The following is a 15,136-nucleotide window of genomic DNA, read 5'->3' as shown; positions in this document are numbered from 1 at the left end:
GCCAAGTCCGTAAAATTATATATAGATAATAAATCGCACTGCAATAACAAGACAAGAGTAAAGTACACCTAGTGCTGTTTTGGTACGTCCTACAAGTCCTTGTACTGGTTACAATTTCTCAATATTTAATAAAGTTCAAATATTCCAGATGCTGTATTACTTAGGTATATGTATTGATGTCACTTTCGTCTGTAGCAAAGTCTAACTTACAGAGTAAAGATAAAGAGCATCGTATAAAATCACAGTGAAATTAAGACAAACATCTCTTCATCTCCCTCAGAAAGAAAGCAGGGAATTTAAAAGGCTTTAAAATGACGTTTCGAGTTTGTTTGCTTACCTGATGGTGTAATAACTCATGTTTATCCTCCGTTGCTATGGATGCCCCAGCTGTCGGCCTCCCCGTGTCTGTGAGTTCCTTTAACACCAAAGGAAAAAGACTCCTCCAGCCTTAGCAACCGCACAGGCCTGTAAAATTCCTCCTTATTGGCCGCGTGTTGGTTGTAGCGCAGTTGGGATTGGCTACGGCCACCGCGTGGCTTTATTTGGAGGCAAAACAGCGCCGTGACGCTTGTGAGGTGGCAAACACATTTAAGAAGACCACACAACTATTTTCCATGTAGATGATCCTGATCCTTATTAACAAGAAGAAACCTCTCTATCCCCATAGACATTAATTATTTCACAATTATATTTACTGTATTATATAATATGCCACTCCTTTCTTGTGTCTAGAAAATCTGTAATCTTAGTTTAAGTTTATATTGCTTACATACAGTATAAAGGTACACAATGGTCTACCTTCAGGTTACCTTCAGGATTTATTGCATGGCATGACTATCAAGTCCAACACGTATTCTGTTAATTAAGGTCTTCTCATTCCACATAAAACCATGTTCAAATTATGGGCTATAGAGCCTTCTCTTGTGCTACATTTCTTAAATTCAATAGATACTTTTTATAACTGTGCACTTTAAAAAAATAATTTAAATATATATTTTTACTACAGTTGTATAAAATGTATAAAACTTTTGGATGTATTTGATAAATGAAAAGGCAAATTCCTAATACAAGAAAATGTATATGGCCAATAAAGTGATCTTATCTTTTAGATCTTAGCTTGGATTCCAGCTGTGATTTGCTACAGTGTCTTCCCAGGTTCAATACCTTGCAAGTATCGGAGAAGGAGCTGCTTAGTTCAAAGCTGCTGCTTAGTTCCACCTTAAGCAGCGGACATGATGAACCCTACATATATTGCTATATTCAAGATCCAGTTGTAACGTTTTTGTCACAACAATTTAGCAAGTTCTATGTACATCAATTGTTGGCAAAACATCCACAAAAAGCGTGGTAAAGGTGTCAGCGACCCAGAGACTGTCCTGGAAACATGCCCATACCCTGACATAAACAAAAACACATACTGTAGATTGTTTAAAGACACCAGTTAACTTAGCCAGCATGTCTGAGGTCATGAGGTCTGAGGTCAGAAGGTCTGAGATACTGTAGGCATCAAACAGTAACTGCAACTGTATTGTTTATGAAACACTCACAAGTGTGTTAGATTTCATATCTTTAGAATATCATACAGGTGATAATAAATCTGGATAAATTCCATGGGTGCATGATGCAGCACAAGCAGCAAGTGCCAGTGATATAGCACAGCCCCCAGTGTTGAAGCCCTTCAGATGCATGGGCCAGGCAGTCTGGCTGCAGGAATCCACTGGGAAGGTGACAGGATGCTACAAGCAAGCTTTAGCAGGATCTCCCTAGTGCTCATGTTCCTGGACAAGCTCGGCTCTTACCAGCTCTTCTCATTTCCAGCTTACTCTCAGCCTTTTACCTACTATGAGGTTCTCCTCTATTCCTAATATATCACCTCACCCTCATTGAGACAACAGCTACAGAGATTTACTCTGTAAAACAGTGTCACGAACTCGGACTGAGATCCGTGTCAGATCTTGTAGTAGACCCTATGCGATGCGGTAAGAGCTGGAGAAAACAGGAGGCATGGTAAAAGGGAACACACAGGGGTTTAATAGTGCACAAAATAATAGTGACAGTCCGTGAGACAGTGAACGGCGAAGATAAAGAATGGCATCCAAATCCGAGCAGGTCCAAAGGCAGGTCAGGGCACAGTCCGAGAGTCCATCAGCGAGAAATCCATCCTGGGACGCGACAAGGTTAAAATCCGTGGGAGGGGCAAACACACGGAGAGACAAAACATGGAGGTCCAAGGGTGACGGGGCGAGATCCTCCAGACCCCGGGCTCAGGAAGCGGGAGGTGTCGGGGATGAGGCCTATGCCCTCAGGAGACAGACGTAGGGTTTCCTGGTGCTAGGCGGGCCTCGCGACATCCTTACCCTAATGATGAGCCCCGAGGACTGGAGGAGCTAGTCTTTAAATAATAAACCTGAAAAGGTACACCTGGGGAGCTTAATCACAGGAACAATAACAGGAGTAGTAGAGCGCCCTCTAGGGAGGGATGTCGGGCATGACAAACAGAATACCAGTAAAGATCAATCATTAAATTATAATACATAAATATAGATGTAAGATAAAATATTCAATACATTTTGCAATATATTATTAAAATAAATAAATCATGGCATTAACTATACTTTAATTACAGCATTGGGAAACACAATCATACAATTTGTGGTATATTTGTAATTATTCCTGAATTCTTAGCACTTACAATTAACACTATTTAACCTTAATCTAATCCATTCCATTCACATTCCAATGCAAAAAATGAAAGCATATATTTTCTTCAACATAATAATGCCTACCTCCATCCTCAACACTCCCTTCCCACCCTCAAGCTACTCATTGCATATCCTCTCAGTCATCCACTGCTCCATCCTTCTCCTCCTTCCAATCCTTCTCTGATGTCTGATATTGACGTCTCCTTACACTTACCAGGCTGCTGCTGCTGATCTCCTCCCACCTCAGCATTTCCCTTCTCTAAGGTTGTTAAACCTTTTCTAGGGAATACATGCATGTATCACCCCCTCAGAAAACATCCTTCTCAGAATTATCATTCCATCTCCTTTCCTCCTTTCCACCTTTCTAAAATTCTCAGACAGACACATTGTCTGATTCTTTATGTACCTCACTCTGTATTTGCTGCTAAAACTCCCACCAGTCTGACTTTTGCTCTCTACTGAAATTGCTCTTCTCTCTTTTCCCAAAGTCTTTGACTACATTATACTGCCTCCCTCTTATCTGTTCTCATCACCTTTGGTCTCCTTTCTTCTGTCTTTGAGATTGTGAATCACATTACCCTGTCAACACTTGCTGACCTGACAATCTCTGTCACCTCTGACACCTTGATAATCCTATTTACCACCATGGTAAGATCCAGCCATGGTTCACTCTGTGTGTCTCATTCACTTTCCACTGGTGTCCCCTAAAGTCCTGTGTTGGATTTTCTGGTATTCTCTCTTTACATCTGCTCCCTAAGACCTCTGATCTCCTTCCATGGCTTTTTATGCAACTTTTATGGAGAGGATGCTTCAATTTTCTTTCTTTTCCTCCCTCTGATCACCTTGTCTCCTCTTATATTAATGTCTGTCTTTCAGCCATCTTGTCCTGGGTGAACTCTCGGATCATCTCAAACCGAACCTTTCGACATGAATTTCTACCCTTTCTTCTTCCATTTCTGTTTATCTCTCCATCTCTGTTTCTTTTGATTCCACTCTCCCACTACTCCTCTTATGAGACCCTTTGTGTTACTCTTTCCTATTCCCATTAAGTTTCTGGCTTGGCCTACTGCTGCTACTTATTCCTCAAGTTATTCCTGAAGGACAAAAATCCTTTCTCACAACTTTTTCTACACAACTTCTGGTTCAGACCTCAGTACTCTCCTGCCTGGCATATTGCAACTCTCTTTTAGATAACCAGCTGGCCAGCACTATCTGCCTTTTCCGACCCATTCAGAACTCTGCTCCTCACATGCTTGTGCCTCACCTCCTTCCTCTCATGTCATGCCACTACTCCAGTATCTCTCTGTAACTGCACAATTTTTTATCAAAACACTCCTTGATAACCCTTGTCTTCACCAGACTGTCACTTCTCATCTCTCTCTACACAGCCCCATCGCCCAACATCTCTCTTCCTCCTTCAGATGGTGTGTTCCTGCTCTCCATCTCCCCACCTCCAGGCTCCACAGCGACGGAATGAACATTTAAATCAGAACTGCTCATTCCCGGACAGCTTTTAGCATCTCTTCCAAAATCATCTAATTGTGACTTTTCTCACATTGTCATGAGTTTTTTATTACCATATGATACTGCACTTCACTCAACTCTGGTCCTTCGTTATTGCAGAGGATCTCAGATCTGTCCTGGGGAATGGCTGTGTCTATTGGTTTTTGCTCCATCCTAGTTGTTAATTGCAGATTAACTTCTATTTTACTAAAACTTTTTAGGAGCATCACTAACATTTCTTTCAGCTTTTAAAAAGTTTGATGAGGCGTACAATCGGTTTTTGGCCATTTTTCAAAATTCTCCTTATTGAGGTGTGTTGACAGAAATGTAACCAGTTGAACTTCATTTGAGTAAAAAAATTAACACTTATTGTGAGAGTGTCTGATATATTGTCATTCCAAGTTGTATTTATTCATCATAAATTGATTGCGTATTAATAACTATTCAGTCAGTAGTATGTAGTATTTTACTAGTAGTAGTAATTTCTTCAACAAGGTGATGAGGGATTGTCATGAGTCACAATACACTATACAATAGCAGCCAACTTGCAAGTCCTCTAGGTAACTACCTAAACCTAGCAATTTAAAAGATGCTGGGACCCTTCTCCCCACACACTTTCTTGGATTCCAAAGAACCACCAGCATACCCACAGACTAGCCCAAGACACTAAATCACGTAATAGCCATTTTTATTCCTTAAGCAATTAGAATAAAGTAAAACTTTTCAATAAAAAAGAACACAAGAAAAAAAGTATCCACAATGGACACACACAAAAAAAAATGAACCCCAGACAAAAGTACCCCAAAAAATCCAACAACATAACTCTCCTGAATCAGTTCTGTCTGGTATCCTTATACCAGGGAGAAAAATACTGCACCCACACCTCCAGCTCCTCAGCATGCACTGACCATGGCTTTCTGCCCATAACTCTTGGACATATGAGGGGTAGGAATGTCTGGCTGATCTTTGGCGGGGGTGTTGGGGAACGAGGGGCTGTGATAAGAATACATGAACAAGTGGGGGCTACTTGAAAAACTGACTGCATGCTAATGACCACCATTTCCCATTGGTCTTTACCAATCATGGCCTCCTAATAATCCCCATGCATGAATTGGCTTCATCACTCTGTTTTCCTCCCCACTGATAGCTGATGTGTGGTGAGAGTACTGGCGCACTATGGCTGCCATCGCATCATCCAGGTGAGGGCAGATGGTGGAGGGGAGTCCCCATTACCTGTAAAGCACTGTAAAGAGAGGAGTGTCAAGAAAAGTGCCATGTAAGCGTAAGAAATTATTACTCTTTACCTAGGATATGTTTAAACCAAAGACTGAGGCCAGAAAAGGTGTAAACAAACAGATCAAGTAGCACTGTGATTAATGACTCAGTTTAAACAAAATCCACCAGACACAGTGGTCCCCAAAGGTCAGGATTGAGAACTGTTTCACTGTAATCTATGATTCTGTATCTATGTGTTTTTTTTACCACTCAATGAACACTGTTTTCATTTCATCTGCACAGACATTGCATTTCTAAGATGCTTGTTTCAGTGTTATTATTCTTTTTCTTATTTTTGTATGCATTTGATTTTGATTGTATTTATTCCGTAATTTAGTGTCTTGTACATCACCCTGGAGAAATATACCTACTATGCAAATAAATAGAAAAAAGGTGGGAGAAACATGGTGACTGTAACTTCCTGTTTTACCAAACTGGCTCCCTCTAGCTAAGAGTGGTGTGTATTTTGTTTCTCTAACTGTACAGCAAATATTCGCAAAACACCCTTTTTATCAGCACAACAAAAATCACTGAAATAATTTCAATTCACCGTGGACAGTGGTTCAGACCAGTTTTTTAAAACAAAATTCATGGAACCTTCAGTTGAGCACAAGGGCAAAAGTTAGTTTCATCCTGATTTTTAGTTTGAGTACACACCATGAAAAACAGAGCTTTGTGATCCTTCTGGCTTTTAAGGTTTAAAGCTGCAGGTGTCAGAAAAATGACTAAAGGGGTAAATGGCTAGTGGCATGCAAACATACAAGCAACATTACTTCATAATCCTTCAGTGTTGGCTCTCCTTATCTTTATAAAGCAGAAACATCACCGAGCGCTGGATTGTTCACTATCTAGAAGGGGACATGAGCTAGACCATCGCGAGACTGATTAGTTTTAGTTGCTTTTTTGCTTGTAGTTCACTCATTCGGTGTATGTGCAAGCATCTGTGGGATTGTGTTTAAATGTCTCTAAATCAGAATCTCCCCTAAAACCATTCAGTGCATTCATGGTCTGTTGTTTGAGTAACGCAGCACTGTCAACTCTCGTTTCCTTCATTCCATTGAGCTGTTGGTCCTTGTTCTTCAGTTCCTTTCCCACTCTCTTAAACTGTATCACACAGGAGATTGGGGACACAACAAATACAAAAAGAAATACAAAGTGAAAGAGCAGGAAAACAAAGATAATACAGTTAAGCAATTCAGCACTTGGCCTCCTCTATGATTCAATTTATGTTCTCTTGCTCAGCCAAGTGTTACTTTTCCAAGTTATCATAACAACCTGTAATTATCTAAATGATACATTCATAAGACAAACAATTTTAAAAATATAAGAAAAAGCATAATAATTTAGAAGATGCAATTGAAAAAATAGTTTCTTCCTACATACAAATGATCGTGTGCTTCTTGTGATCATTATAAAAGACATAAAGCTAAATTACACAAATATGAAAATGAAATGAGCACATCTCCTGACTGGCGGACCACTACATAAGACATTGCTTTCAACAGTCATTCCCCTCCCACCCATTTGACTTTCAACATTGTACAAAAAATGATATACAATGACATAAAATTTAGGCATCATTTAAATTGCTAAGGTGATAAAACATACTTACTGAACAAAAACCTTAAAGAGCATGATCAATATTTTCAAGAAAAAATTAGATTAAATGTAGATTACAGTAAACAAAATGCAGTTCCTATTACAGATCATACTACAACACTGAAGGATTGTACAGCCTACAATATTTTGATTTTTTTAAATTAGCATTGATTTTACAAATGTTAGTAACTGGTAGTAACATTAATAGAATAGAAATAACATGGGGATTTACATTTAAATCAGTGACAAATTAATATTAATAAAGAAAGAGAAATGATGTTATTTTAGGGTTCAGTTGAAATTGATTATGGAATAACTGTGATACTACTCTTCACAGTGTAGTATTAGACCAGGACATTACATCAGAGCAGCTCATTTTTAACTTAATCAATGTGCTATTGATGTACTGTATAAGAGCAAATACTGAGGCATCAGTATTGATCAGCGTTGATGGTATTCTCTTCAAAGTTTAGCCAGTACTGAAAATATTTTTTTTATTGGGCTCAAAAACTGATGTACTGCTCAGTGGGCACGCTCATAACTGATTTTGGGTGGGTAATAAAAGATGACAGCTATGCTATGCATTTAAGCAATTGTGTCTTTTGTAGAATTTGTAAACAAATACTGTATGCACTTTCATAAAAATACTGGATTTGACTAGAAAGCTGCAATGTGGTGCAGAGTGATCATATCTATAAGAAATCGTTCCATTGTTCAGCACTCAAAGTTTCCTTCAATTTACGGAGAAAATATTGTACCCATTAGGATTGTCATATGCTTTACACATTTGCAACCTGACATGTTATTAGCTATTAATCTACAGTAAGTCCTAATGAAAGATCTCAGCCCCCGGGATCTAATCATTTAAACAACTGATTGTACTTTTTTCCCTAAACTGAGCTAATGAAACTAGGAGTTCACCTTTTCACATCCCCTGTACTTGTTTAACTCATACATCATTTTGTTTCAAGAGACATAGAATTGGTTACTATAAACCCTTGGATATTTAATCTTGGTTTTGATTCAAGAATGATATCACGGCAAAACTATGAAATTTTCATAGATATCTAGGGAGAATCAAGCTCTATGTCTCTGGCTTCCAGCGCATCCAAGATTTTCTGGAGACCTTTGCACCATTTTGGAAAATATCTTGGACCCACAACAAATAGTGCTGGGTACTTGTGAGTACCTAGACCAGGTTACAGCACGTTTTTGGCAATGTTTTGAAATATTCACATCCCAGTCCCATTCACTACTCATACAGAAGTTGTAGCTTTAACCTCCAGAAATCTATTTTCTCCCCTTTACAAGTTCTTGATTGTGTTCACTTGCTGCCCCTCCCAGAGGCTCAACCTGATGTGATGACATTCCAGCAGGATGACGTACAGTATGTACTCATGCAGCTAATGTAAGCGCAGGTCTGATGCAAGACTGGAATGTGATAGTTATGCCATGGATACCCTTTGCGCCAGACTTAAGCACCATCAAACATGTGTGGGAGGAGCTGGGACAATGGGTGGCATACAGAACCCGGAGCCTAATATACAGGCATGCTTGTCCAGGATTTACAAGAGATGTAAGAAAAAATTCCAAAAGACAGAATTTGCAACCCGCTGCAAAGCAGATGCTGTTACAAAACAGCAATAAATTACTTCCAGCAGTGGCCAGGCACACCCCCAGACTGTGACTTTCACAGCAGACCCCTCTTGATGGCAAATGTTAACCAGCATAATTAAATTCACCCATGTCATTTCTGTGGGATAAAATGGCAGTGCACCTGTTACAACAATTTGAATTTTCCTGTGTGAAACTTTTTGCTGTAGTTGCGATAGCTTTCTTTTGATGCTGAATTTGGCCAGTGACTATAACAAGACAAATAAGGATGGGATTAATACAATATAATATCAGTTTATTATAGGAAAAACTGCAAGCCTTTAGGAAAGGCTATTTGACTGAGCATTCAACAAAATTACTGTAATTATTAGCTATTGACTGCACTGGCTTGGTAGTTTGGTATTTACACAGCTACACAGTTCCAGCGTAGGGGAATATTCCAGCATTATGTTTTTCATTTTGCTTGAGAATCATGTACAGAAAACTAATTTTTCAGGAAGGATGAATCAATACTGTTACCAGTTTTTTTAATCTAAAACAAGAAACCTAATTCTTACATTTTAATGTAGTCATCTGGGAAAATGTTCTATAAATCATTTCAATAGGTACAACAAAGTTAGTAACAACATTCCAAATATTTTGATGTCCATTGTGCTCCTCAGTCCACTATGCAACATTCAACCACTTCATGAAGCATTCTTTAGTCTTAGACATGGGCACCATTACTTCTCTTCCATTATAGATGCAGAGTTTTAGACACACCTTGCAGATGTAACGTGGTAATTCCACAGACAAAGAGACACTCACAAAGGTTTGCAAGGGTCTTTCCATTTTCATGCTTGTGAAACATTTATTACAGGCAAAAAAAAAGAGAAAACATTGTTTTAACATTATTCATTATTTTAACCTAGATCTCTTCAACTCCTGACTTCAAGGGGCACCATCCAACAGGTTATTTGGAATCTCCTTAAGAACCAAATTTGCAGACTAGTTGCAATGTTCCACTTAAGCCTTGATTAGTCATATTTCATTTTTTTTTCCTGTCTGAGAAGGACTTTAATAATCCTGGGTATCAGGACTCAAGGACCTGACCTGCGTTAGAAAACTCGTCAATCATCTGAAGCACGGCCCCTTCTACCTCTCCCTCCCAGCTAACTGCTCACTAACGCCTCCTTGCTGGTCAGCTTGCCCTGGTCTTGCAGGAATCTCATAATCCCTTTCCTCTTCCTCCAGGTCACCTTCACCCCATAATCTTGCTCTGGGGTGTCCTTCACCAGAGTTTCTGCTTGGGACTCTGTGTCTGTTGGGGTTGGGGCAAAAAAGATGAGCCGCCCTGCAAGGTCACTGGCAAATTTTTGAGATTCACAGCTCCTCCTGCCCCCACTGTCTGCTCCTGGGGTATGAAGGGAAGGTGGGGTGGAGACACTCTCCATGTCAGAGTCTCTACAAGCTTGAGGTGTCCCCTCAAGGTCATGGTTTTCTCTTTCCATCTCGGGCACTGGGGTCCTCCCAACCTCACAAACATCACTGCCAAGTTTGCGTGGGTTTTTTTTAACCCCATTCAGATATTGAAACCCTCTATTTACTTCCAAAGCCTCGTTTTTCTCAGGAAGGGCAGTCTGGCAAGAGCCCTTTCCTGCCGAGACTGCAAGCAAAGGCTGCTGGGGTTGGCAGGGTGCCTCAAAACTGCACTCAAAAGTTAATGAGGGGAACTTGCAGACGCTGGCTTTCTTGGCCCGCACCAGCGAGCTCCTCCCCAGCACACTCCTCTGGTGCGTGAAGCTGCCCGACTGCTGTCTTTTCCTCCGCCGCGCCGGGAAGTGCAACTGCATGGTGGTGTCAAACTGAGAAGTCACCTGTCAGTGCAGACAAAAAGACAACAGATGTGCAACATCAGCGGCATCTCGCTCGTGTACAGAATGCTGACGCTGAAAGTGGAAAACTACTTTATGCTTTGAATACACTTTTTATTTAGCATTCATGGTGGTAGAGCAATTATTCCCCCCTTCTCCAGGGTCATTCCATGACAAATCATTTTTAACTCGGCCTCGTCTCAGATTAAAAAAAAAAATTGCCATCTATGGTGCTTATGTTAATATTGGAAAAAATCACGATTTAAAATTGGATGTGCAGCTAGACTGGATCACATGTTCTGACATTTCAAAGAGTAAGATTAAGAATCTGTGCACACAAGCATTCCTATTCAGGAATATACAGAAAGTACCACATTGATGGCATTAAAATAATGATGTCTAACCATGAAAGAAAATTCCCCCCCCATCTTAAAGACAACTCGGAAAAAAGGAAGAATAAAGTTTAAGATGTTCTCTAAACAGTTCATTTCAGCTTTGATCTTCAAGATAACGAAATATTTGTTCTTCTACAAATATCTTTTATGGAATTTGATGTTTGACCATAACTATTCTAGGGTAGTCCGCTCCCAATATTGAATAATTTAGCAAAAAAGATAAACGTAAGTCTTTGTGAATTGTGAACCGTTAATTAAGCATGCCAGATAATACTTTGGTTCCTGGATGTTGTCAGATTGCTCTGAATTTCAAACTATTATCAATCAAGCAGAAACTGACTTCCTGTATTTGCACCTCTGCCTGATTAAGCCAGTGTTTTTTAGCATACAAGTGTACAAGATACCATTAAATAAATCAGCCAGAAGTGCCAATACTGGGAATTTGAATTTCACATAGCTGTTGTGCATGACTCTCCTACCAGCAACACTGGTTTAATATTCCACTGTACTGCACCTAATACAGTGAATAATCAAGAACTTTGTCTCACCTTTCTCAAATTAGCCCACACAGAAAATAATGGTCCTCCTACAATGTCATTACTTTGGATCACAAGCTTTGGTTCAATTAAAACACTTCCAATAGATTCAGATAAACAGCTATGGGCTAATCGACTCTCTGTGCTATCTTGACAGTTTCTGAGTAAGACCATTCATGCCCAGTGTATTATAGCACCAATTACTGCTATAGACTAGCAGATGTGAAGGCAAATGAATCTTCTGTTTTTCTCACTAAACTAATTTTCACCTCTGTGGGATGTCAGCCTGGTGTCACTGACAAGAGAGTTGTGTATACTGGGATCCTTCTGACCAGCTGCACTGGTAAATTCAGATTTCAGACTTCATACCAATCTTATGAACACTTTATAGAAAAGACAAGGATTATTGTGAAGCCCTGCCATTTGTGTACTCTGATTCTTATTACAGTCGCACCTCAAAAACTTCACTGAGTTCTTAATTAAATTAATAATTTGCTCAATTAGACCTCTTTCAACTGTTTGTGACAATTCTGATCTTGACATCTGTAAACATTTAAGAGAACAATAAATCTGCTTAAATCAGTAAGTTATCAATCCAACAAAGAATTCAATTAAGTCATTGGGAAATCAGTTTAAACACAAGACACTCCTGTGTCGAAGGACCAGGATGAATAGCTCTTCTTAAGGCCAAAAGTATTTTACTAACAGCATCATCCAATTGGTAATGGTTTTATTAATAACTGTAAAAACTGCATTTGAATAATGTGCTTTTATGAAAGAGTATGATACAGTGCTCTCCAAATGTATTGGGACAGGAATATAAAAACTATTTTTGCTTTACAGTAAAACAATTAGCATTTGTAATCATGAAATGAATATGAATTATAGGTGCAATATAATATTTTAGTGTGTTTTAGTTTTGGGTAATTACATGCATACTTATTTATTATATTAAATGAAAACATACTCCCTGTTCAACCTAGGGATTTCAATTGACCCTAAATACTGGAACACATTCGCTTTAAGTAAATTTCAGTATAAAAGTCCATATTTGGCTGCATATCCATCTGAGGCCACAGCTGCATGAAGCTTGTGAGCCACTGAGCTCACCAAGCTCTTTATGTAATCATCTGAGATCCTTTACATAGCTTTCACAGCAAATACTTTGAATTGTTAGCGGTTTTTGGACTGTTCAATCTTAAATGTTTCCTGCAGTATGTTAAATCATGCTCAGTTGAATTTAAATCTCATTCCCTGCCTTTTCTCCCGAAGAACTCCTTAGTTACACTATCGATATCTTTTGGGTCATTAACATCCTGCACGGTGAAGCCTTGTGCAGTACAGCATTTGTTCTACATAAGCTGTAAAAATATTTCTGCACACTTCAGAATTCATTCTACTGCTGCCATAGTTGCAATTTACGATTGACTGTAAAGAACAAGTAACAAGTTTGACTTTACTTTGCTTATACTTTTGGGGACACTGTATATAAAATCCATTTATTGAAATAATGTTTTAAGAAAAAGCATTGTAATAGTTTAATCGGAATTAAAGTTCAGATGAATTAGCTGCTACCAAACAAGCTAAGGGGTCTTAGGTCTTTTGTTCACAAAGTAACTTTGGAATATTATATTAAATAATTGTTAACAATATACAGATCAACATTCTTAACAATTAGTTATAAAACAAATCAGTCAATACATCATTCACGTATGGTTTCATTACCCATTCCTCGCTGGTTGTGTTCTGTTCGCATGGCTGAGCTACCACTCGTAATGGGTTCACAGCCGATTTGACAGGAGTCCCGTATTGGTGTTTGGCTCCATCTATTGGACGTTCCTGGAACAGCAGCGGAGGCTTCTTCAATTGGGTGGAGCTGTTCTTCCCTTTACGGGGCATCAGAAGCCAGCCATGATCGCCCTTTGCATTAAAGAATGGATGATTATATTCGTTATTTATTAAAAATGATGTAAATATCCATTAATACAAATTGAAGTAAAATAGGCTGGTTAAGGGATTATTATGAAATTTAAAAAATATTTTGTAAAAGAAAGCGCAAAATGTACTCCCTTTAAGTGACAAAAGGACTTATGACTTACAAAATATACAATAGTTAGGCTATAAACACAAAAATGTTTAGATTTGTGTACATTCTTCAGTAGGCAGGTAATTTGATTTTAGTAAAACATGGCAATAAGATTAGAGTAAATAGAGAAACGCCCGAGCACTCTGGACAATAAAGTACTAATCACTAATGATGTGTGTGCAGATCTCGATTTTCAAAGTCACATAATTTCAGTAATATTATACTGGAAATAAGGAGACAGTAGGTATTGATGCCAGATGACGAGTGTAAGTGGGCCGAAAGAACTACTATAGTGAGCATAATTGATAGTCACTCCACTTCCAGTTTCTGAATATTAAAAACTACTAAACGCATCATTTTACTGTTGTGATAGCTTGATACTGAATTAAACTAAAATACAATATTTGATAACCTTAGTCTGACACACATACAACTAAAGGCTGAATACTCACGGCTCTATTGTCCAAAAAAGTATTCCCATGTATCAAACGACATTTCAGTTTCTAATTTTTCTTGTTGATTTCCCTGTCTTGTGTGGCACAGTCCAAAGTGAAACCTGCCAGTTGCGCTGATTGGTCCGCTAAGGAATCGTGAATCGGCTTTCCCTGTCTCTCATTGGATAGTATCAGATCACATGACCGGAACGAACGTACCAGCGCCAAAATTCAAAATCCTACTGTGTCTGAATTAGAAAAAATTCAGGCTCGATATTTTTTTAAAATGGTTGCGTAGAAACGTGTTGGAAATAATAACTATTTAATCAGTCTACAAAGGAATCGTTGCGTTTCGGCGCTGGAATCATAACTTCAAAAAGAACAGTCTTCTAATATGAAGGTAAGCTTTTTGTCATTGTGTAACTCGTAACGCTTTGTTATAAAATGATATGGAGGTTACACATTGCTCAGCGTAACAGATAATATACATATAGAAATTATGTTTTAGGAAAAAAATCACATTGAAAAAGTACGTGAAAGTTAACATCACATTCTTCTGTGTTTTCTGAAAAAGAAACTGTCTACTATAATGTAAGAAGCGCGTACGCGTCTTAAGAACAAATAAAGGTTACAAATGAAAGCTACAAATAGTGTAAAGTAGGGCATTTTTCCTTTTTTTCTCTTGCACAAACAAGTAGTAAACAATTACTGAATCAATTGAGAAACACAATCTAGAGGACATAAATGAAGCTAAGGGGAAGTAGAACAGGAAGCACTTTTTACACAAACGTGTTGTGTGGGTTTGTAACAAGCCATTATGTTGAAGGTGATACAGTAGCTTCTTTCAGGAAACCGCTTCACGAGATCCCGGGATCAATTAACTCCAATTCAAGCAATAAAACGAACTAATTATAGAAGTATCTCAAGCAGATGGCTTTCTCTAGTTTGTCACAAGTCTTATGTTTTTTGAAGTATCCTGCTCTCAACTCAGGGTTTGTTAAGATGGTTCGTTGTTCTAGAAAGTACAGCAAACTGGGTAAAGCGGAGACATGACGGTTGTAAACCTCTCAACCACTGAATGATGGGTAGCCACACCTCTGTATATGTATTATTGCGATGTAATATACAATATTTTTAAA

The 15,136-nt window shown here is 38.6% G+C and overlaps 2 protein-coding genes across 4 annotated transcripts in view; both read right to left on the bottom strand.

The window, feature by feature from the left end:
• Nucleotides 1-426, bottom strand: part of tulp3 (TUB like protein 3) — an 87,479-nt gene extending 87,053 nt beyond the window's left edge. For all 3 annotated transcript variants that reach the window (XM_088923712.1, XM_088923714.1, XM_088923715.1), the window contains exon 1: nucleotides 338-426. In XM_088923712.1, the coding sequence (XP_088779838.1) occupies nucleotides 338-357 (20 nt within the window). In that variant the 5' untranslated portion in view covers nucleotides 358-426. The remainder of the gene's footprint in view (nucleotides 1-337) is intronic.
• An 8,545-nt stretch (nucleotides 427-8,971) lies between these two features.
• On the bottom strand, nucleotides 8,972-14,110 carry rhno1 (RAD9-HUS1-RAD1 interacting nuclear orphan 1). Its single transcript, XM_088923598.1, has 3 exons — nucleotides 14,016-14,110; nucleotides 13,203-13,397; nucleotides 8,972-10,549 (listed from the first exon to the last, which is right to left on the bottom strand). Exons 2-3 carry the CDS (start codon nucleotides 13,374-13,376, stop codon nucleotides 9,845-9,847), a joined length of 879 nt encoding a protein of 292 aa, XP_088779724.1. The 5' UTR covers nucleotides 13,377-13,397; nucleotides 14,016-14,110; the 3' UTR covers nucleotides 8,972-9,844.
• Between the last annotated feature and the right edge of the window lie 1,026 nt (nucleotides 14,111-15,136).

The sequence above is a fragment of the Atractosteus spatula genome, chromosome 8 (assembly GCF_055471065.1).
Source record: "Atractosteus spatula isolate fAtrSpa1 chromosome 8, fAtrSpa1.hap1, whole genome shotgun sequence".
NCBI lineage: Eukaryota > Metazoa > Chordata > Actinopteri > Semionotiformes > Lepisosteidae > Atractosteus > Atractosteus spatula.
The sequence above is the reverse complement of the archived record's forward strand: the minus strand, read 5'-3'. Positions and strand labels throughout refer to the sequence as shown.

What these genes read in the sequence shown, in the direction of transcription:
- rhno1 (XM_088923598.1), bottom strand. Translation starts at nt 13,376, where the DNA reads ATGCCCCGTAAAGGGAAGAACAGCTCCACCCAATTGAAGAAGCCTCCG. An exon ending in ACACAACCAGCGAGGAATGG is followed by an intron (nt 10,550 to 13,202) that starts GTAATGAAACCA and finishes CTGCACTGACAG; the next exon opens with GTGACTTCTCAGTTTGACAC.